Source organism: Coptis chinensis, chromosome 4 (genome assembly GCF_015680905.1).
Source record: "Coptis chinensis isolate HL-2020 chromosome 4, ASM1568090v1, whole genome shotgun sequence".
Classification (NCBI taxonomy): Eukaryota; Viridiplantae; Streptophyta; class Magnoliopsida; order Ranunculales; family Ranunculaceae; genus Coptis; species Coptis chinensis.
The window spans coordinates 93,593-116,722 of NC_141459.1; the positions used below are offsets into that span (position 1 = coordinate 93,593).

A 23,130-nucleotide genomic window follows, 5' to 3' on the forward strand; every position below is an offset into this window, starting at 1 on the left:
TTCGGTGAGAAAAGTAAAAAAAAATCGGTAAAAACTAATCGGTTTACGAGCGATACGGGATTAATCAGCCAATTAATCCGATATTGATAGCATAGCTAAAAACAAACTCATTTCTTTTTAGATTTTATTTTTGGCTATATATTTATATGATTTTTCAATTACTTTAAACATTGTTGCAAAAAAATTATTTAAAATTTGAATTTGTATAAACCCATCAAATGTAGTCAACAAATTAAGAATTTGGTATTTGACAAGTTTAGAAATTTTTTGATTATTTACGATAATGTTTATAATAGTTAGAAAAAAAATTAACATAATCTAAAACTTATAAATACCTTAACGATTTTGAGTTTTTTTTACGTGTTTTCGTAAGATATGTTGTAGAATCTCTCTATTTTTTGTAAACAAAACTAGTATAGTGAACTAGTTACATACTGTGACTCAACTAGCATACTCGAACTTGTGACGAGAATTCATTACGATAGATTTTTACCATAGAACATTATAGAACATTGCAAAACTTTTTGTATCCCAAGTGTGAGAGTCGATTGTTCAATGCTACTTGTGCTTTCCAAACAAGTGTATGCTATTGTTTAGGTAAAAGCTGAACGCAAACAGTTCGAAGAAACCTACAAGCTCAACCAAACACTTCCTAAAAGCATTACTTTATAAAGGTTTTGTAGTGACTGATAATATAAATTTGTAAAAGCAAATACATGGTCCCGTAGCTCAGTTGGTTAGAGCGTTGGTCTTATGAGCCGAAGGTCGCGGGTTCGAGCCCCGCCGGGACCAGTTGAGAACTATAGATGATGAGTCTAATAATTTTTCACTAATTTTGTCAGCCACTAATTGCTTCTTCCCCACCTCTAAATTAATGGAAGCATCAAAGGTCAACCAGGTACAAAAACTGCTTAGTTTCTCCAAGCCCACCATTAGTCAATATTCCCCTACTAACACCCAAAGGTTTTCTCTCTCCTTTCATTTATTCCCCACTCTCTCACCCTATTCTTTTATTTGACATTTTGTTTTTATGTTCTTCCTCTTTCTCAGGTTCTTCTTCTTGGACTCCTTGGAGCACAATAAGAATTTATACAAAAAACATTTTCAAGTTCTCACTGAGGTACTCACTCAACTTTCATTTAGTTACTAGATAACTGCAAGCAGTGGGGCGTGAGCGGAGGTAGAGAAGAGAGAGGGAGAGATGGGTTTGTGGTGGGGAGAGAGAAAGTTGGGTTTGGTTGAGAAGGAAGGAGGGAGAGGGAGAGGGAGAGGGAGAGGGAGAGCGAGAGGAGAAATTGCTCGAGAATGAGGACAGACAGAAACCAACCAAAATACTTTTTGGGCCACATACCCCCTGTCGGCCCGTTCGTTTCCGCTCCGCTATCTTCACTAGTATGGAGCCATGAGCGGAGCTGCTTGGGAGAGAGAGAGTTTGGGTGAAGGGGGAGAGAGATGGGTGGGGAGAATTTGGGCGAAAAAAAAAAGAGAGAAGATGAGGACAGACAGACAAAACCAACCAAGTTGATTTTTGTTTTTCCCCGTTACCCTTCGCTCGATTATTTCATGACTGTAGGATATTTTCATCCAAGCAGTTAATTCACTCGATTATTTTATGATTGTAGGATATTTTCATCCAAGCAGTTAATACTATTGCTGAAAGTTATTTTTCTTTTTATATGAATTTAAGTTCCTAGAGTTCATTATTGATATACTAGAAATGGAAAGTCCGGGTTCAAGAACACTGGAAGGATCAACAATGTTCAAAACAGTTCATAGTTCATGTAGTCAAAGGGTATGTGAATTTATTTTTATATTATGCATTTGATGTTTGTATGTGGAGGCACTTGGTGCTGAGTAAATTAAAATGTACATTTTGTTTTGTAGGGGTGAAACTCTGACATCAATTTCAAGATTGTATGGGATGTCTGTGCACTCAATTGCTGCTGTTAATGAAAAACTATTTGATATCAATCTAGTTTTGGAAGGTCAGCGCCTTAATATTCCATCTTCCGGTGTCAGTAATACCAATAAGGTGAGTGCTTCGTTATGAATGTAATTTGGTTAATCTTGTTTTGCTAGATTTTATGATTGGTTTGGTTACTAGAATTATATTTAACTTACGACGAGTTGAGTTCACAAGAGATAAATTTCAACTGAGCATTTTATGTTATCATTTTGTATTTCTATTATTTTATCCAGTTACAATGCTCTATAAAATAAATCAACTTTTTTGTTAGGATTTGTCGTTCCAATTTTATAGAGGTAGGGGCATTTGACTACATAGCCAAGTAAGGAATTTGGATTGTTCAATCCGGTTGGTAAATGAAATTTTGATTAATTACTTGTTTGTTTGACACTTCGACCAGAACAACCACCCTAAAAATTACTGAAAATGCTTATGATAAAATTTTGGCCGCTTAAATATTTCAGGATTCCATGTGGAGAATTCGGTTGTATTGCATCAAAGCACGAGATAGATACCAGCATTCATTGACCACCTTTGTTGGAGCTGGAACTGGAGCTGGACATGGAAACCATAATGTCTTCACTGTGCTATATCCCCGAAATTTACCACCTGTAAGCACTTCCAAAGAGAATTTTTCTTGTAAAAGCTTTTTATATATCCATGTTGGTTCTTGATAGCTGATTTTTAGTTGGATGTGAAATGTATGAAACTAGCTTACCTACATAGGCCCTTCCTATCTCTTTATCAGGTTAGAACCACTGGTTATATTCTAGTTGTCGTTCCCCTCATAGCATTTTGCATCGGATGCATAATCAATGTGTTTCACCAAAGAGTTGGCGAGTACTTGAAACGTCCAGTTGTAAATAAATCAAATGTGCATCATCCTCGATCCAGGAATATTCACTGGAAGACTGCTCTTAGTGATATAAGGGAAGCAGAAGTTTTGGATGATGAGTCAGGACAAGATTCTCAGGTAAGTACTTCAATTAATGATAATTAGTTGTTTGATAAATAATCAATGCTTTATGTTGGCATTGAAATGATTACAACGTTGTGCAGACTCCTCACGAAGATCCTTCTCCAGTTTCTTTTGAAGATATGTCCCATGCCTACACAAAAATTGAACCCGCGTATCAGAAATTTCTTTCAGAATGTGGTATGAGTGAATCAGGATATTGGCGCGGAGGTTCCCCTGAATAAGTCTCAATGAAAGTTACAGGTGCTAATACATCTCAATAAGTTACTAATTTATCAGTTCCACTGTCCTTGTGCTTAAAATAGTTTATATTATTACTGAATGTATTACAATTGTCATGACTAGATTACTAAATGTATTATAATTGTCATGGCTAGATTCATTCAGAAGATCAATCTCCAGTTCATTTTGAAGAGATATCCCGTGCCTATCCGTAAATTCGACCTGAATAGCAGAATCGTGGAATGAGTGATTGGGTACATTGGCATGGTTCCACTGAATAATGCTTAGTGGAAGTTCAGTGATTTTCATGCATCTGCATAAGATACTACATGACACTAAAGTTGTCGTGTATAGATTCTTAGTGATATCTTCAAGCAGATGCTGTTATACTGTGGTTGACGAATCATTTTGGGGAAATGAACCGAGTTACTCATGTTCTGAAAAGGTCCCATGTTGATGGCTTGAGGCTTTAGAGATTGAAGTATAGCGTATAGATAATCATCCCAGTGGTGTCTGGGACTGCATTAACCTTTAATATGTGAGTCATTCTTTCAGTTTCTGGACCGGTGACTGCTAGTTCTTTTTCGGGAACAATAGAGATACAGTCATACGGACAAGCAGGCTGTCAGCAATGTAATGATATTTGATTGTCTTTGTACAGAAATGACTAACTCGAGAACTATGTACTGTACAGTGGTTTCTGCGAATATATTTCAAGCAACGTAATTTTTTAGATTTTTCATTTAAGGCCGAGGAATATGTAAGCTGCCAAGCCGGTGAGGTGGTTTTCTTACAAGAACGCCTTCCAAGAGTCCTATCACCAGTTTACCACAATTTACACTATTGGTGTGTCATACCATAATTAAAGGAGCAATGTTTAGAGTTGTCATTGATTATTATTATCAAACAAATGTCATGTTCTACAAACGCTATCCCCCCTTCCTAGAGGGAGTGAGTCAGCCTTATTGTCTAACTTGGACTGTGTAATATAAATTGCATGAAAAGTAGCGCATGAGCAGAAAGCAGGAGATAAATAGTAGAAAAGAAATAATGTTCAAGGAGCTACAAGTAGTAGTATTAGAAATTGGAAGTAGGAAATCTTTCAATGTGAACTTGGGTTTGGAGTATCCTTTCCCCTACGTTCCCTAATCCCCAGTGCCATCTGGGCATTTCCGATGCCTTCATCATCTAAGGAAAAAATACACAGAATGCTTGCTGATCATTAAACGTCAATGCGTCCGTATTTGTTACTGAACAAGGAATGCAGAACAATTGAAAATGATAGTTCAGTATTTATAAAAACTTACCAAAGAATTGGGTGAAAACACGAGTAAAAAATCTCAAGTTGCGCTCAACCGTATCTGCTATTTTAGGAGGAACATGTTTCACTAGGGTGTCGACAGTAAAGACTCGCTGGAGAAACTGCAGGAATAATTAAAACTATATATAGCTGAAGCAGAAGGTCAAGACATTGATAACTGAAAAATGAGAGCAACAAAAATTGGGTTTGAAAGGAAAGGAAGAAGACCTCATAATTCCTCTGTAAAGCGTATTGCATGTCTGGGTCGAGTTCGAATATAAATTGGTTATCTTTGGAGGACTTGGAAGAAATAGATGATTTCTTGCTAGGAACGTGCATTGTAGCCATACTACTTCCAGGCTCCTTAGTAACTTTTACCTTGGCATCTTTGAACATCTCAGAACTGTCTTCCTCTTCTACTACTACCCTCCATGGTGCTGAATCCAACAACTTCTTCTTCTTCATTTCTAACTCCCTCTCTCTCGGAATTAATACCTAACCTAAATGAATCTTTTCTCTTCTCAAAAGGAGGATAATTAGGAAACAAGGACTAAGGTGAATTAGGAAACAGGGACTACCAAAAGTTTGGAAACTTGCAAGCCAAGATAAGGGCAGGGTTTAAGGACTACAGTTGAGGCTCTTTGCAACCACACTATAGTACTCTGCTTTGTGGTTGCTACATCAATTTTCATCACCAAAATGCTGCCCAGTCTGCGAGCCACCTTGTTTGATCTCATACCGTGGCTGCAAAGAGCACAAATGATGTGCTAACAAAGCAGTCTACGCCCACTTAATCAGTTAGATTGGACCTAAATTTAAATCGCTTCCAAGCAAATTTGTGAAGGTGATTACATTTGAAATAATAAGATTGGCTATATTTGTTAGAATTTAGAAAACAAACCAAATTAATAATCGAAATTTGAAAACCATCGTTCTTCTTAATAGCTAGAATACCAAAGCAAACACCCGGGTCAAATAGTTCAGCATTCTTGATTCTTCTGTGTTTTCCCAGTGGACCTAAGATTTTATTTCCCCAACCAGCACAATTGAACTTAAGGTTGTAATTGCAGGAAGCTCAATATAACTAAAATATGTTTCCCTTATGGCAGTTCCAAACCTACTTTTGCAGTAGTTTTGCAATTAAACTATCCTGTAATTTCAAGTATTTTGTTTCTCCTCTACTGACAATCATCGCCTACAGAACTATCATAGACCACACAGCAACAGTAACAATGTTTCAATTTTTTAACACAAGTGATAGCAAAGAACATATGCTTCAGGAACTCCAAATGCTAAAGAAAACAAATAAACAAACAAAAGTCTCAACTTAAGAATTCAACAAGTTTTCCTTTTTTCCTTGTCGCACAAGGATTCACTCAGCGGACATTGCGCACTTTTTCTTCTTGTCCTAAACCAAGAGATTTCTGAGCATTTGCAATGCCTTTCTCATCTGCAAAACAACTCACTTCCGTTATACAAAACAGAAATGGAAGAGCCTAAAGTAATGCGCTTTCACATGCATCTGTCTACATCAGCCAGCAAATGCAACAAATAATCTGGCCGGTACATTACAATCCGTGGAAAACATGCATAGAATGCCATAAACACGCAAACAACAACGACAGATTTTATCATACATTAAGTTACTTGCTTCTACTCCGTTATTGCTCAGGGCATTGAGGTAAGACGTTTCTTAGCATTAGGTAAAATGGTTTTTTACGATGAATTAGCATAGTATTAAGTCGCTAGTTTCTAATAGAATTATAGGTGAATAGAATTTGGGTCAGCATATAGTGGGTGGACTATGGAAGTACGGTGGACTATTGGCTTCCTACCTCAAGTAATTAGCTTTGTTCTTGAAAGCTCGGGCTTTAGAGGAGCTAGCATTTGCTACTTCTTAATAGAAGCAACCACTTTGTCTCTTAACAACCATCTTTATTTTAACACTAGCATCCATCCAAGCACAAAGCTACATCCACTATGATTGTGAAGTTTGTCTCCGACTACCATGGAACATCACCTAAGGAACACAATACTACAAGTGGAAACTTAAACCAAACTTACCGAAGAATTGGGTGAAAATGGAAGTGAAGAAGCTCAAATTACGCGAAACATTGTATCCCATAACGGGCGGAAGAGGTTTCACAAGGGTGTCAATGGTAAACACACGTTGCAGAAACTGCAGAAAACAAAATGATTCAATTCTTAAATATTAAAAAGCCAAAATGTAATCCATACTATAATTTATACCAAAAACGGATGCTCCAATACGAAACATTCTGCCTTTTTCGCAACCAATGTAAATAGAATAAAATGAACTAAAAATGATTCAGGGCATTGAAATCCTACATAGTAAAAAACAAACTTTAAGTAGAACTAATAACGTAACTAGGAGAAATATGATTGAGAAAATGTATCAAAAGGAGGGGAGACCTGGTAGTTCCTTTGGAAGCTGTATTTGAGTTCGGGGTCAATTTCAGAGAGAGATTGAGCGTCTTTTTTAGACTTAGAAGAAGAGAGAGATTTATTTCCTGGAACGTACATGGTAGACTTATCACTTCCAGATTCTTTAGTGACTTTCATCTTCGCGTCTTTGAATTTTTCTGAATTGTCTTCTTCGTCTAATCCTCTCCATGGTGCTGATGCCACCAGCTCCTTCTTCTTTTTCATCTCAACTTCTCTTGTTATCTTCAAGATAAGCTCTCAAAACTATATTGTTTGGCCGAATTATGACGATACAGAGTTTTCATCATTTCGGAATTCCGAAAGCTTTCCTAGAATATCAATCAAATTCCGAAATTTTTAAATAATCTGAGCCCAATCTGAGTTTCAAATACTTCAACCCGAGCCCGGGACCAAATCCTAGTCGGTCTTTAAATTTTCAACCAAAATCCTAACCCTACCAATTTGGGTTGGGTCAGGTTATGTCGAGTTGGTCAAATTTTTTTTTTTTTTTTTTTTTTTTTTAAATTATGAGATAAAAAAAACACTAAAATTGAAATCTTCTAATTAAATCGAAGAGATTTGATTGTTTAGAAAGAAACTAACCTTGTTTATTTTCTTTAAAATGGAGATTTTCAAATTTATTTTTTACAATAATAGAATGATTGAAATATATATGGACATATATGCATACGAGTTCGGGCTTTTGATATTCTAACCCCAAGTCTGAACAACGGATCTGACATGTTAACCCAGGACTAACAAAAATCGGGTTTTAGTCCATCGACCTTGCCCTATCCCGACCCAAGTTTTACCTCTGTACTAAGACAATATAAAATAGGGGTGAAACTTGGGTTGGGTTAGCCCAAGCTCAATGGACTAAAACCCGATTTTTATTGTCCCAGGCTAACATGTTAAATCCGTGGTCCGAGTTTGGTTTTGTAAAATCAAAACCCAATTTGATTTTGGGTTGGACTTGGGTTAGAATATCAAAAACCAAAAACCCGATCCCGTGTGCATATATTTACATATATCTTTCAATCATTCTATTATTATAAAAAATATGGTTTATAATATCTATTTTAGAGAATAATCGAGTGAGCGGAGCGAACGATCTTAGTAAAAATGAGGGGTTATGCGAAAAAACCAACTTTTGTCTGTCTATCTGTTCTCATCTCTTATGTTCTTTCTCTTCGTCCCTCTCCCTCTCCCTTTCTCTCTCCCTCTCCACGCACTCTAAATCTCCACTTCTCCACTTCTCCCTCTCCCTCTCCGCTCACGCCCCCATTGCTTAGCAGTATACTAGTGTAATCAACAAGATTATTTTTCCTTTCAAACAATCAAATCTCTTTGATTTCATTAAAACATTTTAATTTTAGTGTTTTTTATCTCATAATTTAAAAAAAAAAAAAAAAAATTTGACCAACTCGACTCAACCTGAATTGGTCGGGCTAGGACTTGGGCTGAAAATTTAAAAACAGAGGGCTTGGTCTCCGGCTCGGATTATCCCTCAACCCGACCCAATCCTCCCGAGTTCCACCCCCAGACCGATGGAAGAAAGAGGTCTTTGAAAAATGAACCCGCGTCTTGTCTAGCCGGCGTGAGAGCTTTGCAGTGAAAAGATAAAGAGAAAAGAAGAAGAGAATGAAGTTTACAGTGAAAGCATTAAGTAACAGTAGCAATGGTAATGGAAGAGCAAGGGTAGGACTTTTACAGCTAGGAAACTGCCCAACACCTGTTGAAACACCATCTCTTCTTCTCTCTACACGCAAAGCTCTTCCAGTTTTCATTGCACATGATCTCCTTCCTTCACTTCCTTCCCCTGATTCTCATCTTCTCCAAGTCAGCCCACTTCACTTGTAAGTCCCTACTCTTTTTTTTTTGTCTACACTCATTTTTTTCAATAAGAAAGATTCAATCTTGAAATATTTTCAGCTTAGAAAGTCCTACTCCAAATGCCATATCAAGTATTGGAGGATTGCATAAAATGGTTGGTTTGCATAAGCACTGCTTTGTTGCTGCTCCAAGGGATTCAATGTTATGTCTACCTGTCTGTGAAAGTTCTAACAAATTTGGTGCCTCTTTCGAGACACCTTGTGGGCGCCGATTGGTAATTATAATTTTTTTTTTTTTTTTTTTGTTCATTGGCATATAGTTTAAATTGTAAATGCTTATATATTTCAAATTGTCATTTTCAGATAAGACCTGCTGAGTACATGGAGATGATTTCGTCTTTGAAACCAAACCTGTGGGCTAGTTTGGCAGATGAAGTGCCTGCTTGGGTATTAGAAAAAAGAAACAAGACTTCGGTGGATCGAACCGTGCGTTGGCTTGATGAATGCCTTGCCTTAAACCCGGTTAGTTACATCTGTATATTATGTTCTTTAATATGTTGTGTATTGGTGTTTGCAATAAATACATAAAAATGTTTAAACTCAATGCATGACACTGATTGAACAAAAGAACATAGATGGATAGCTACTTCAGTACACATATTTTGTGACCAGAGATTGTCACACTCTAATAGTCTGATTTGTACTTTATTTGGGGATTGTATGACATTGTGCATTATTTTTATTTATCTTTATATGTGATTTAGGTAGGTGGTAAATTGGCTTTAGGAGCCATTGTTGGGGGATCAAGTGTAGAAGAGCGCATTCGTTGTGCTCAAGAAGTAGCTAGGCGACATGTATCAGGTTAGCAACTTATCACAGTTTCTTTTTCCCGGGGTTCTTTTCCTAAAAATCTACTTATAGACTATTGATTGGATTATATTGCTAAAGAAAGGGACATCTCTTCATGGTAGAATTCTTAAGACTTAAGATCATCTTGTAGGTTGAGATCATGCCTAGCTAGTCAACTGGGTTAAGAAGTTCCATACTTCCATCTCTTTAGTTCCTAAGAGTAAGCTCACTGCTCGCTCGACCAACCCTTGGGCTTTAATGGAACTACACCTATAAATTAGTAAACAGAAGCTCTTCTAGCTTTATTATATGGCATTGCTTTCGCAACGACTGGTACTATGCTCGGTTTTGACCCTGATGGCTGCTGAGGCCCAACTTTAAACAAACCAAGATTCTTATCTAAATTCCTCAGGTGACTGGCGAAACCAAACTAATATAGCTAACCTTGCACTAATCCTGTATACCTAGTCAACTAGTGTCTGAAGCTGCCTTTTGTGCTTGTCCATTAGGTCTTTTTACCTTTACTATATGTTAGTGGCTAGTTTTAAAATATCTGTTGATTCAAACCTTGTAGTTTAATGCAGGTTATTGGATTGGAGGGTTTGGGCTTGGCGAGAGTACAGAAGAGCGCTCTGCTCTCCTCACTGCAGTAACTGTAAGATGTTAGCCTCCATTTCTAGCTGTCATAGTTCATGGTTGTTATTTCGGATTCCTAATATAGTCACTCATGCTCAGGATGTCTTACCAAAAGAAAAGCCACGTCAAATTTGTGGGCTTGGACTTCCAGGTATGCTAATATGCATGCTTTCTTCTGCTGAACTCATGATCATTTGTTATTATGGAAATGGAAAATAAAGACTCTTACAACTCATATATCCACTTAATCTTCAGTTTGTGTTTTTTTATGAACAAAGTGTGGTCTAGGAATGAATACTATATCTTTGGATGAAACTTCATTGATCCAACAAAAATTTGGAGGAATCAATGGTTACCTCAATATATATCACAGTCGAAGCTTTGGTTTTAATTTTTACAGAGGAAGTCTTGCTGGGTGTTGCTTCTGGTGTCGATCTCTTTGACTCTACGTATGTAATTCAGTGCCCATATGTCTATGCATGCACCATTCCCCTGCTATTTATTATTGAATAAATAGAAGATTGAAACTTTATTACTTTCACAGGTATATTTACCATCTTACTCTTGGAGGCTTTGCGCTTGTATTTCCTCTGAACAGAGATGAGAGACACATTTCTGATTCCCAGTTGAGTGACACAGGGGGTGACTGTACAAAGATAAATCTGCGAGCGACAGTTTATAGGTAAGTAACAACATCGAATTGAATGTATAGATTAAAAATATTGTCATTTTCTATCGCATTAGTTTGACTATTAGTAATTTAGTATAATAGAAAGACCGAGGAGGGTGTTGGCTGCATACTTTAGCTGCATGGGCCAATTGGGTAGTTCTATATTGCATTGTTTAAGTTTTGCATCCTGGTTTCTGTTTGCTTCTTTCTCATTTGTATTTCTTTTTGTTCCTAAATCATGTGTATGTGGCCTCTGACCTACATTCCTCTGTTTCTCTTAGTATAATGTTTTTCATTGTCGATAGAATGACGATCTAATTTCCTTTGTATGAATGTTGTTTTCGTTGCTCTCCAGGAAAGATAAATCGCCAATTGCTGATAACTGTAGATGCTATACTTGCCAGAACCACACACGAGCATACATCAATCACCTTCTCAATGTTCATGAAATGTTGGCTCAGATTCTATTAGAAATGTAAGTGCTTTTCCTTGTGTTTTTTACCTCTAGAGTTCCAGATTCTGTAGCGTCCTTACTGAAGTGAAGCTTTTACTTTGTTTTTCAGACACAATACGCACCATTACCTCGGTTTCTTCCGGACAATAAGGGAAGCTATAAAAAATGGGGAGTTCGACCATTTCTGTCAAAAATTTATTGAAGGTAGGCGTGAGCATCTAGCTGCAGCTGCATGCTCATGAGTCCAATTCAGACAAGCATCCTCACAATACAGAAGGCTACAACAGCGTATACATTGCAGGCGCTCAGTAGATAGGATCACTCATTTGACTGCCTCATAAGGTCTACAACTCCGAATTGCCGGACATGGGGAGTTATTTATTGTAAGCATGAATTAACTATCTGAAGTGTCAGTGGCATGCACGATAGTAGTCAGGTGGGGCAGAATCCGTTAACAATCACTTAATGGTCTCCACTGTCGTACTCTGCGCTTTAAATAGGTTGACCCTATATACAAGCGGCAAGCGAAGTCATCAAATCCCACTCCTTTGGTCTTGCTGTTCGGTGGAATTTCATTGGTCTTTTGCCTCTTTGGTGACTATCAAAGCAGGCTTAAATGTTTGAAGTGGTCTTGAATCAACAATTCCTCTCGCAAATAAATGACTATTTTTTTATTTTTTCCATGTTACAAAATTAAATAATAGGAATTTGTATACACATTCCACTTGAGCGTGTTTTTTTATTTAAAAAAAGAATCCGGTTCCTCTATAACCGGTACAGATATTCATCTCTGTAACTATGTTATTTCACCGTTGGATCATCTTGAAATACACACATTTACCTCGAAATACAAATTTCAACCTCGACATCTATGTGTTGTGTATAATGATGCAATAACACAGTTACAGAGATGAATCTTGATCAACAAGAAATTTCTAATAATGGTGCTAAAACCAACTTATTCCACTTTGCTTAGATTTATAATCCGTTAGTGCCACTTGGACTGGTAGTTGACTGGTTCTAGTCTTCAGCTGGACTGAAGCAAAATCTACATAGTTTTACTAGCTCTGATTAGGGCTGTCAATCGGTTTGAGGTTGGGTTTTGAAAAATCCAATCCTGAACCGATAAAAAAATTGGGAACCCAAAACCAAACCAAACCGAATTGAAACCGATCAGAAATGAAAATTATAAAATCAATTAAATTATAAATGATTAATTTCAGTCACAATAAACATATACAAAATTAATTATAAATATTCAAGTGAACGCTCTCTCTCTTTACGCACTCTCAATCTCCACTCCCTCTCTCTCACGCCCCCACTGTTAACAGTATATTAATATTAAAATGCCAACCAAACCAATATCTTATAATTTCGATTCAATTTCAGTTAGCTAAAAGGCAAACCAAATCACCAAAACCCAAACCGTTTTTTATCAGTTTTTTTCAGGTCAGTTATCGGGTTATGGAAACCATTGACATCTCTAGTTTGCCAATGACGTGCATGCTACTTTGTCAAAATTGAAAATTCAATTCAATCATATGACTTATTATTGCCTCCCTCTGGCGCTCTTCTTGAGTTACAGAAGAAGAGAGAGAAAGAACGTATTTAATTCTATGTTTAGACACCATAATAATAAGTTAATAAGACTTTAAAAGAGTTAACACACACACACACACACAGAGACACTGTGTTTTGGTTTCTTGAATGGTTCATCCGCATTTGTAGGATTCTTTCAGATCCGAAAATCACTCTTTCTCTCTCTTCCCTCAACAATCTGAACAAATCCAGATGTAACCTGATTCCGTTTTTTCATTTTTTTTGAATTTTTTTTGAATTTTTCTTACTTTGTTGTCCAACAAATTAATTATTCAACAAGGCCCCGGGCCCCGGACCACTTTTTTTTTTTTTTTGAGGTCTTGATTCATTTCCTCAGGTTCGTTAATTAATTGATTACATTTAATTATGGTGAGTTGGTTTTATTGATGTTGGTGTTGGTTGGATGGTTCATTATATCTAACTTTGAGGACATTGAATTAATTTCGTTTTTGGAATCAAGAAAGGGTTGATTGGAGAGGATTGCAAGGAGATAAATACAATGTGGTTTAGATATGAGCGTAAAGAACATATTTTTATAGGAAGTGAAGGATTGTGACGAGGGGATTGTGAGTTGGAATGGGCTGCATTTGCTCGAAAGGGACTTCCACAGCTGCAAATGAATATGTGGAGAGCCAGAGAGAGAAGGAATATAAATCTTCCAAACCATTGGTTACTCCCTCCAAGAGAGAGGAAATGATTATTGATTTCGATGGTGGTAGTCGTATGCCAGTTTTGACGCCCCCGACACAAGGGACTGATATCTCCACACTTGTTGCATTGGATGTAGGGGTAAAAGGTGCAGTGGTTAATGTGAATAAGACCCAGCACCAGAGACGAGCGACGGTGGATATTGGGGTGAATGGAGGAGGAGAGCGGACAGCGATATCGAGGATAGTTAGTTTTCCCCATGGTGCTGAGGGAGAACAAGTTGTTGCAGGGTGGCCGTCTTGGCTCACAGCGGTGGCAGGAGAAGCGATTAAAGGTTGGTTACCGAGAAGAGCAGACTCATTTGAGAAATTAGACAAAGTGAGTTTCCCTCTCGTTCATCCACATTCTTTTGATGCCTTGTCTATCTCCTACCACCTTGTACTTTCCATTCGGTATTTAACTTCTTGAACATCTTGATTGGCAAAAGTTATTTAATCATATCAATCTTGTTGCAATCTAATTGTGGACTGGTGGTAGTTGTAATTACGAGTGCAACATACTTGGCGATAAGTCTCCTTACCTTTAGACACAACTTTGACGGGACAAGAAAATTATTTATTAAAAACAATGGAGACGGTGTTTGATGATGCTGAGAATTCTAGGACAGTTTGATTTCGTTTTCATAGGAATGATATTATATTGACCATGCTGACAAAAATCACTTCCATATGTGGAATTTCTATATGGGTTGAATGATAGGGGTCAATGTCAAATTCTCGTTGATCTTCCTACTATGGTTTTGTCTTCTTCTCGACAATGATATACTTTGCAAAATAGACGTGGTTCATTTACTTTGCTTATCATCTTTTAAACTCTCTCAAATGCAGATTGGACAGGGAACCTATAGCAATGTATACAGAGCCCGTGACCTTGAAACTGGCAAAATAGTTGCACTGAAGAAAGTTCGCTTTGTTAATATGGACCCAGAAAGTGTCCGTTTTATGGCCAGAGAAATCTATATCCTGCGTAAGCTTGATCACCCAAATGTTGTCAAGCTCGAGGGTCTGGTTACATCACGGATGTCATGCAGCTTGTACCTTGTATTTGAATACATGGAACATGACCTAGCTGGGCTCGCGGGGTCACCAAATATAAAATTTACTGAAGCACAGGTTTGTTCCCTTACTTAATACTTTAGGGGCTATAGTTTTCCATTTTGGTTCATAATAAGCTGTGTTCATAGGAAAATAATGGCAAAGGAAGAGGTAAACAACCATAGAACATAATTGATGGCACATTATACTAGGTGCATGAATGCAAATATGCGATTTAAAGGTACCTCCAGTTTGACCAATTGATAGAAGTGCCTTTGAGACCTTCATTCACATTAAGTAGGCTAGTGAACCATTAGAGACGTCTAAGAAATTCCAACCACTAGCTCGATGCAGACCACGTATATTTTCTAGGTTCCTCACTGTATCCTCTTTTGCTTCTAAAGAAACAAAATGAATGTCTCACTCATTGTATCTTTTAACATCATTGATGTTCATTTTTCAGATTTTTTTTTCCACTTCTTATTATTGATAACACGGTCTATTTGTCTAGTGATAAGTCTGCGTCAATTAATATAAGGTACCTAAAGAATTTGTCTGGTGATCTATTCTTATATGAATGTGTACGCATTGGGCGCAGATTAAATGCTATATGCAGCAATTATTTTGTGGGTTAGAACACTGTCACAATCGTGGGGTGTTGCATAGAGATATCAAGGGATCGAATCTTCTTATTGACAACAATGGCGTACTCAGGATAGCTGACTTTGGTCTGGCAACCTTTTTCAATCCTGATCAGAAACAGCCGATGACGAGCCGTGTTGTAACTTTGTGGTATCGACCACCTGAGCTTTTGCTTGGTGCCACAGACTACGGAGTTTCTGTGGATCTTTGGAGTGCTGGTTGCATTCTTGCAGAATTGTTTGCTGGAAAGCCTATCATGCCGGGGAGAACAGAGGTAATGTCTGATCTATCATTCATAATCCTATATATGGTTTACATATTCCTAATACAAATGGTTTGAAGGAATCTAATAGTAAATATTCTATATGGTTTGGATTTTCCTGGTGTTCTCAACCTTTCAATATATCTAGGTGGAGCAAATGCATAAGATCTTTAAGCTTTGTGGTTCTCCCTCTGAGGACTACTGGAAAAAATCAAGGTTGCCGCATGCAACTATATTCAAGCCTCAACATCCGTACCAACGGTGTTTAACTGATAGCTTCAAGGACTTTCCTTCTTCTGCTTTGGACCTTGTGGATGTCCTTCTTGCTATAGAACCTGAATCCCGGGGATCATCTACTTCTGCACTTAAAAGTGATGTAAGATAAGATTTTCTTTGAAACTAATGCATATGGTGTTTTTCCATGAGGCTATGCTACTTTAAGCAAAAGTTTAACCATGGTTGGAATTGGATATTTATGTTGACAACACTCGATGGCTTTTCGATAACTAATTTTGTTTGCTTGTCTAACACAAGTTCCTTTTCATGCGTCATAAAGTTTTGCCTCTAACTTGCAAACTCATTCATTGAAGAAGAACCATCTGAATAAATTCTTTCTTTTCTTTTCTATTTTTGCATGAGATACTAAAATCCCTGAATTCTTTTAATTGTTGGCAATTTCCTTCTCATGCTCCTTTAAAAACATAAATGAAGTGTCAATTTTCAATAAATTTCACTTCTTAGTTATGTCCTATGTGGAGCATCTGGTTTGAGAAGTAATGTTTTAATATATACACTTCCTGCTATTTCCTTTTCCTAACTTCAAGATCATTTGTTTGGTCAGTTCTTTACAACAAAGCCATACCCCTGTGATCCATCAACTTTGCCCAAGTATCCACCGAGCAAGGAGTTTGATACTAAACTCCGGGATGAGGAAGCTAGAAGGTATGTAATAATTAATTTATTTCAGCTTATGTCATTCATTTGTTCTGGAAAATGCTATTCAGCCCTATTTTTTTCACTGGAAAAATATGTTCTACTATCCTGAAAAATGTATTATCCCGTGCGAAATTAAATGCTAATTTTTGCGCAGCCATTAAAGATTATTAGTCTTCTCATGAGTGAGAGTCTGTCCATCACAATGTGTGTCGGTTTGGAGTCCATCTCAATATCCCTATCCATTCTGGTGAATTTGACTCAGATTTTGCGGGGACTGAAAAGTTCCTTGCATCTTGAAACTCGTATACGTTTTGCTATAGGATTGGTTGCTGATCTCTATCACTGTACTTCTGGTGTTCCGCCCCAAATGCAATTTAGGGCACTAAGCGGCTATTCTTAAGGTGTTTGGTGAAAGCTATTACTGCCATGGAAAGGCCTTTTTTTTTTTCAGCTAAATTTGTTTAATGTGTCGAGTGAGACTCCCTCATGTTCTTTGTTTTTAGGTGGTAAACCATTTTTCAAAATGTTTTTTCTTGTATTTGGGGCCATTGGGTCCCTTCCATTCTTTGTTTTTCGTTCTTCATATGTTTTCTTAATGTAAATTGAGGTTTTATGTAAACTGTGAGGCTTTTGTAGCATCTCCTATTCTATAGATGGTTTTAGATGGTAGCTAGAAGCTCTTCTGCCCTGTTTTGAATATGAAAATGAAAAGGAAGATCCAGAACACTAATCTGAGGACTGCAACCTCTTCCACAAAAGGCACAAAGTGTTACTATTTTCTTTCTATCATGCAATTATTTTCTCTACCAGCGTACTGAACTGACGATATTTATGCAGGCAAAGAGCAGCTTCTGTTAAAGGCCGTGAATCCGAATATGGGAGGAGGGATTCGAGAAACTCCAACGCTGCAGCAGATCCAAATGTGAATGCTGAGTTACAAATCTCATTACAAGTATGTCCATGTCTTCATACTGTTATTAGAGTTGGCCCTTTTTTTTATATTTGTTTATCAATTTGATTGAAGTCTTCGCCTTATTTTACCTTTCCTTTACCTCTCTCTTGACTTCTATGGCATTTTCAGAAGCGGCAGCCACAGTCAAACCCAAAAAGCAACAGTGAGAAATACAATCCACAAGAGGATGCTGGATCTGGCTTTCCCATTGATCCTCCCAGAGGGCCGAGTGCGTATGGATCTTCATGGAACAAAAAGGGGATGGAGAGTGGACATGTGGGTTTAAGGACTCAGAGATCATACATGCCCATGCCCAATGGAGCTTCTGAACACTCTGGTTTGGCATCAAGAAACAGTGCACGATTCAATAACCCTAGAGAGAGGAACTCACATTCTCAGTGGGTGGATAAGAAACTAAGTTCTAAATACAATGAGCTAGATGATGCCGAACCATCTGGAAAACAGGAATGGAACAACCATTTACTGGATAGGCCCGCCTCTTCCCACAAGAAGGGTGATAAGGTATGTAGCAAGGAACTAGTTGGTAGTCAACTAGATAGACCATTAAATAACTCTGTCTTATTTAAACAACGCAATCTTATTTGCCCGAAAACTTTGTATGTGCTGTAATCATATATGAGTATTTGATTCCTTTATTTGTATTCTTGGATATCCAATTTGTTGGATCATCATATTAGATGAGCATGACTCATAACGAAAGCACTAGGGTTTTTTCTTAGGGTGTCCATTTAATCAGCGACTTTCGATAATTTATCACCAGTGCTTATATTATTTTATTTGGAAACGATATGTTAACAGGATGATAAGATGTGTGATTAGTCATGAAGATATATAATCTGCTCCACTGTTTTATAGAATGGGTGTCTGTCGCATCTGCTGCAATTAGGTAGCTGAGTGAGTTCAATTCAATATTGCATCTCATAGAGTGATGACATGAAAGGTTAAGAACCCTTAAAGAGAATATGGATCTTAACAAATAAGCCATGTTAAAATGTCTCGTACTGTAGCAGCATTGATATTTTATATCAGTATGAAAATATAATTTATTTGTTAAATGTTTGAAATTAACTTGCATTGATTTTTTCAGGGTTATGGCCCACCCAAGAAAAATAGGATCCATTACTCTGGACCTTTAATGCCTCCTGGGGGGAATCTCGACGAAATGCTTAAAGAGCATGAGAGGCAAATTCAACAGGCTGTCCGTAAAGCTCGTCTCGATAAGGTCAAGACCAAGAAGAATATTGGTGATGGCATCCAATCCGAAGCGCTACTTTACTCGGGGAGAAATGGCAGATGATACTTGACACTTGCTGTGGTTTGACTTTTCATCAGTCCTGCAACAATAAAAGCTCAAGCATTGCTATTCTGGTTAACAATTTGCATCAAGTGGAGCTTTTAAGAGAAGAGTTGTTTGGGGTTACCAAGCTGCATTGTGATATGGAAGGCTGATTAAGCTATGGACTCTTTGGTGGCCCAGAGGGTAGATACTGCAGATCTGAATTTTTGACCACCGATTAAGTAAGCTGTTGTGGGAAATTTGTAGTGGTCGCTCCAGCTAATTGTGGCTTAATGTAAATGAAGAAATGCTGCTGCTTACATATTGGTCTGTGTCTTAGATGATGAGATTCCTCTCTTGTACAGTTAAATTGGAGGTGAAGGTGGGATAAGGTTGTGTATGGGAAAGGGTTGGTTACTTGGTTATCTTCATAATACTTACCCTTCCATTACTTGTACGTGCACTCCATTAAAAATGGATATATTGGTCATATATTGTTCTTCCTTGCTATTAAGTTTTGACTTGATATTAATTTCTTAGAAGACTGATTTTTTTCCAACTCCTTCAGAATGTTGTTTTGGTAAAAAGAATATGATGAGCGAATTAGCTACCAGTTATTTTCAATATAAAATGTTTGGATACATTCATACATCTGTTAAGGTGTACTCCTGGATGAAAAAAGATAGTTTCCTGAACGCATTAACTTTTGCTAATGTGGACGCAACCATGCTTTGGTATAGCATATTGTACAGGTACAAAAGAATCAGGTGAGCACTGAGTACTAGCATCAGCAAAACTTACGGAATTTAACAGATCATGCATGTCCAGCATAGTTGACAGGTAAAGGAGTCTAAGATGAGCACTGAGTACTACCATCAGCAGAAGTTACGGAATTTAACAGATCATACACATGAGTGTACTTAAAATGCTTCGGCCAACAATTCTTCACAAGAAAAGTCATTTTAGAGGAAAAAAAGAAAAATCTACAGGTTCAATTACTTTCATTTAGCAGGGAACTTTCATAATTTACCTTTAGAAGGCCGACTCATTAACTAAAACATTCATGTTACTTACAAGAAGCATCACTAGGAGGTCGGACCATAATGATAACAAATTGATCACCTAATGCGCATTATTCTAGCAACTTCCTGTACATTTGGTGGGTTCTGGTCTTCTGGACTTCTGGAACATCTGCATCAGCTATCCTGCTTCGGTTTCTTGCTAATTTCTGCATAGTGACCCCCCATTGACTGCAAAATCTCCTCCCACAGACCTGATGAAGAACCCCCACTGATCAAATTTGCACTACAGGCAGCAACATACCAGTAATCTGATTCAATCTCTTCTTTCAACTGATCTAGCTGCCATCCTGCATATCCAACAAAGAATCTAAAATCTCGAGGCCTAAGCACACCTTTTTTCACCATGGCAGCAGCTTCATCCAAATTGTTTCTAGCACCAAAACACAGGCCAGGAATCACTTGTTCAAAGTCACGAAGCAGTGGGTTTGCTCCAACATTTAACAAGAACATGCTAGCCTCAAGAGGGCCGCCGGAATATAAAGAACAATCTGCAAAAGTAGTGGCCAGATCAAGATTTGTTGGCTTCATGTGTTTGATCTTTTTATGAAGTGGACGATTGATGACAACTCCAAAAGGCCCCTCGTATGGGTGTTTGGTCCCAGATCTGAGGAGAAGGACAACAGTTCTTTCAAAGTTAGGAACGCCATCAAGTTTCTCCGTTGCTACCAAGACACAGCCGGTCTCAGGTACAGAAATTGAGTGAGCCCATTTCTGGCCAAGCGGTTTGGAAATCTCATGGGAGGCTTTGTCATGGAAAGGGTTATCAACATCCACAAGGTGTACCTGGACATGAACATTTTTCTAATAAGATATCATATTGATGTCATTTGATTTATCTGGATAGTTTCTTATACAACCATTAATGATCTGGCAGGATATGCAGTTTAAAAGCTCAACATCCCACAAAAAGTGCCTCCCATAGTTTAGAAATCTTTAGCATTTCTAATGTCTATTACTTTTCAGAAAACAGGACATGTACATGGTATCAAGAATTATCATACGAACATGGAGTGCAGGAGGATTATCTTACAAGCCAATTTAACCCATCATCTTTAGTCCAAACATCTGGATCTACACAAGAAAAATCAGATCACAAAATCTATAGGAAGTGGACTTAAACATTTTCAATATGTATCAAACTCAATGACCAGAGATCAAATTAATATTGCAAAGGCGTCAGTCAAGGAATTTATGGATCAAGTGGATTCAGGGGGAACATATGGGCATCGATGAATATAAAAACACGGATATTTGATAACACCTCTGTTGCATGGGTACGCCCTAATTTCCTCTGTATCGAGTACCCGTGTCCTGCAGACACTGGTACGGACACTGGTACAGACACCCGGACACAAGCAAAACAGACCCTAATTCTCAGATCTCGTGTCCAAATTGTCGTACCCGTGTCCAAACCAGACACTCCGTCCCGTACCCATGCAACACAGGATAACACAGTCATGCATTATAATAACCGTGTGTTAATCTAATGATACACATAGCATGGGATCTACGAGCTTTTCACAGTCCATACAAAATAAATGAGATCTTATGGGATCTAGAATTTGGAAGAAATGTGACCATGTACATGCATGTACCTGTTTCCGAGCTACAAGATTTGCTCTGAACTTTCTCCAGTCATCTCCAATATCACATATGTCTCCGTCTGAAGCAGGCCTACTTCCTTTTGAACCATCTTCCTCAGGAACAGAATGATCATTACTTCCTGTATAAAAATCAAGTCCAGTCTAATATACAAAATTATAAATACAACCTCAAAATCTTATACCTCGTTTTTTTTTGCAATTTGTGTGTTCCATACATGCAATCACATTTTATTACACAATTGGCCCAATATCAAAACCTTTGCAGCTCGAACCACGCAATCATCAAAGAGTTACTGATCTCATTTAAAACAGGCTTGCCAATCAAAAAAAAAAAAAAACGCCCACGATGATTCTATGGTTTCTATTCCTCATAATTTGATTATTAGCTTATTTTTTCACGCTCTAAGCTTAAATGTTGGTTTTTTACTAATTTCTTAATCGAAAATAAAATAAAATAATTGCAGGATATTGAAATTAAATTCCATTACCATGATTCTTCTTTCCAGCAGAAACAACAACAACAACTGATCTATAACTCAAACAAAGCCTCAATTTCGAAACCCCACCTCCTAAAAAACAACTCCTATCATCAACTCTAACCCAACCCAATCTCCCAAAAGATGAGCTATTATTGTTTTGAAAGATTTGAGAAGTGAAACATCCTCCATCACTATGAATAACATTCAAAGACGGAAGATCCATGTAACAAAGGGTAGTGGAGTTAAACGGATATATATGAAAAAAAACAGAGCAGAGAATGAATATGAATATGCTTTTAGTTTATTATTGGCATCTTTGTTCATTGACAAAAGTTTGTTACGAGGTATGGTCCATATATCTTCTGTGCACATGCACACAAAAAAAAAGGTGTACCCAAAATTCATATATTATAATATCTCATAACTGTTCATCAAGAATTTTATTTTTGTTGATCGAACTAGGACTTCATTTGCTTCTAGTATGAACGTAAATTTAAATTCAAGTATGCAACAGTGAACTTAATTAATTGAAAAATGAAAAATGAATATAAGAATATATATAAGATAGATAGGCTTTGTGGATCTGTTTGACTGCAATCAACAATCTTTGGTACGCCCTCCAAACACTAGTACACTTGAGCGAGCCCAATCCACGAAAAGCCCATAGGCAGGATATAGGCTCCGGGCTAATTCTAACAGTGCACGGAAATTGTGATCCAATGGTGCGTCAAAACGCTAACCCACTTACGCTATTAGTATAAGTTTTCCTATCTTTACCGTCAATTTTAACGATATGGGCGCATGTTCTGCATGTCAGAATGAGTGGTGGTCAGATAAATAAATCGAAATAAATTCTACACTTTATGGAAGTGGAAGATATGAGAGAGATGGGAGGGGTAAAATATGTAGGGTGTTAAAAAACAAAATTCTACACGCCAATAGGAGTGGTGGATACATAAACAAAATTGAAGAAAAATCTACATACTAGTAGGAGTGGCGGATGGTGTGGCAAATTTTTTTTTCCTGATCCGGCGGCTAAGATGGGTTGACTTGTTTGGACTTTTTTTGCTGGATGCTTATGCCACTGGCGGGTAAAAAAACTAACCATTGGGTCCATAAACTCTATCGCCCTTACCCACTGCTCTAAAAATCGGTCTAGGTGGTCTCTAGGCGCTAGGTGGTGCC

At 37.5% G+C, this 23,130-nt stretch overlaps 6 protein-coding genes and 1 non-coding gene across 11 annotated transcripts; 4 read left to right on the forward strand and 3 right to left on the reverse strand.

Annotated features, from left to right (window-relative positions):
• The first annotated feature begins 718 nt into the window (after positions 1-718).
• Positions 719-792, forward strand: TRNAI-UAU (transfer RNA isoleucine (anticodon UAU)). Its single transcript has one exon. It is a non-coding gene; the product is annotated as a tRNA-Ile (tRNA).
• On the forward strand, positions 788-3,911 carry LOC147500877 (uncharacterized). 2 transcript variants are annotated; one of them, XM_086605871.1, is made up of 8 exons: positions 788-964; positions 1,055-1,120; positions 1,716-1,792; positions 1,885-2,032; positions 2,431-2,577; positions 2,715-2,939; positions 3,026-3,185; positions 3,320-3,911. In XM_086605871.1, exons 1-7 carry the CDS (start codon positions 875-877, stop codon positions 3,164-3,166), a joined length of 894 nt encoding a protein of 297 aa, XP_086461997.1. In that variant the 5' UTR covers positions 788-874; the 3' UTR covers positions 3,167-3,185; positions 3,320-3,911. The 2 variants fall into 2 exon arrangements, with proteins under 2 accessions (XP_086461997.1, XP_086461996.1); XM_086605870.1 differs by having other exon boundaries at positions 792-963; positions 1,051-1,120.
• A 142-nt stretch (positions 3,912-4,053) lies between these two features.
• LOC147500878 (uncharacterized) lies at positions 4,054-5,263 on the reverse strand. Its single transcript, XM_086605872.1, has 3 exons — positions 4,693-5,263; positions 4,472-4,586; positions 4,054-4,352 (listed from the first exon to the last, which is right to left on the reverse strand). Exons 1-3 carry the CDS (start codon positions 4,927-4,929, stop codon positions 4,267-4,269), a joined length of 438 nt encoding a protein of 145 aa, XP_086461998.1. The 5' UTR covers positions 4,930-5,263; the 3' UTR covers positions 4,054-4,266.
• A 421-nt stretch (positions 5,264-5,684) lies between these two features.
• Positions 5,685-7,188, reverse strand: LOC147500879 (uncharacterized). The gene is made up of 3 exons (XM_086605873.1): positions 6,898-7,188; positions 6,529-6,643; positions 5,685-5,914 (listed from the first exon to the last, which is right to left on the reverse strand). Exons 1-3 carry the CDS (start codon positions 7,132-7,134, stop codon positions 5,841-5,843), a joined length of 426 nt encoding a protein of 141 aa, XP_086461999.1. The 5' UTR covers positions 7,135-7,188; the 3' UTR covers positions 5,685-5,840.
• Positions 7,189-8,366: 1,178 nt separating this feature from the next.
• On the forward strand, positions 8,367-12,074 carry LOC147500880 (uncharacterized). 4 transcript variants are annotated; one of them, XM_086605874.1, is made up of 10 exons: positions 8,367-8,765; positions 8,842-9,016; positions 9,105-9,263; positions 9,506-9,602; positions 10,175-10,245; positions 10,326-10,377; positions 10,576-10,675; positions 10,771-10,908; positions 11,252-11,371; positions 11,460-12,074. In XM_086605874.1, exons 1-10 carry the CDS (start codon positions 8,551-8,553, stop codon positions 11,590-11,592), a joined length of 1,260 nt encoding a protein of 419 aa, XP_086462000.1. In that variant the 5' UTR covers positions 8,367-8,550; the 3' UTR covers positions 11,593-12,074. The 4 variants fall into 4 exon arrangements, with proteins under 4 accessions (XP_086462000.1, XP_086462002.1, XP_086462001.1 ...); XM_086605876.1 differs by having other exon boundaries at positions 10,627-10,675; XM_086605875.1 differs by having other exon boundaries at positions 8,446-8,765; positions 9,105-9,227.
• A 698-nt stretch (positions 12,075-12,772) lies between these two features.
• Positions 12,773-19,339, forward strand: LOC147500881 (Protein kinase superfamily protein). The gene is made up of 8 exons (XM_086605878.1): positions 12,773-13,975; positions 14,485-14,769; positions 15,290-15,607; positions 15,744-15,971; positions 16,437-16,537; positions 17,369-17,483; positions 17,613-18,005; positions 18,592-19,339. Exons 1-8 carry the CDS (start codon positions 13,526-13,528, stop codon positions 18,799-18,801), a joined length of 2,100 nt encoding a protein of 699 aa, XP_086462004.1. The 5' UTR covers positions 12,773-13,525; the 3' UTR covers positions 18,802-19,339.
• Positions 19,340-19,740: 401 nt separating this feature from the next.
• LOC147500882 (electron transporter, putative (DUF179)) lies at positions 19,741-22,395 on the reverse strand. The gene is made up of 3 exons (XM_086605884.1): positions 21,955-22,395; positions 21,458-21,585; positions 19,741-20,645 (listed from the first exon to the last, which is right to left on the reverse strand). Exons 1-3 carry the CDS (start codon positions 22,166-22,168, stop codon positions 19,977-19,979), a joined length of 1,011 nt encoding a protein of 336 aa, XP_086462010.1. The 5' UTR covers positions 22,169-22,395; the 3' UTR covers positions 19,741-19,976.
• Positions 22,396-23,130: the final 735 nt, after the last annotated feature.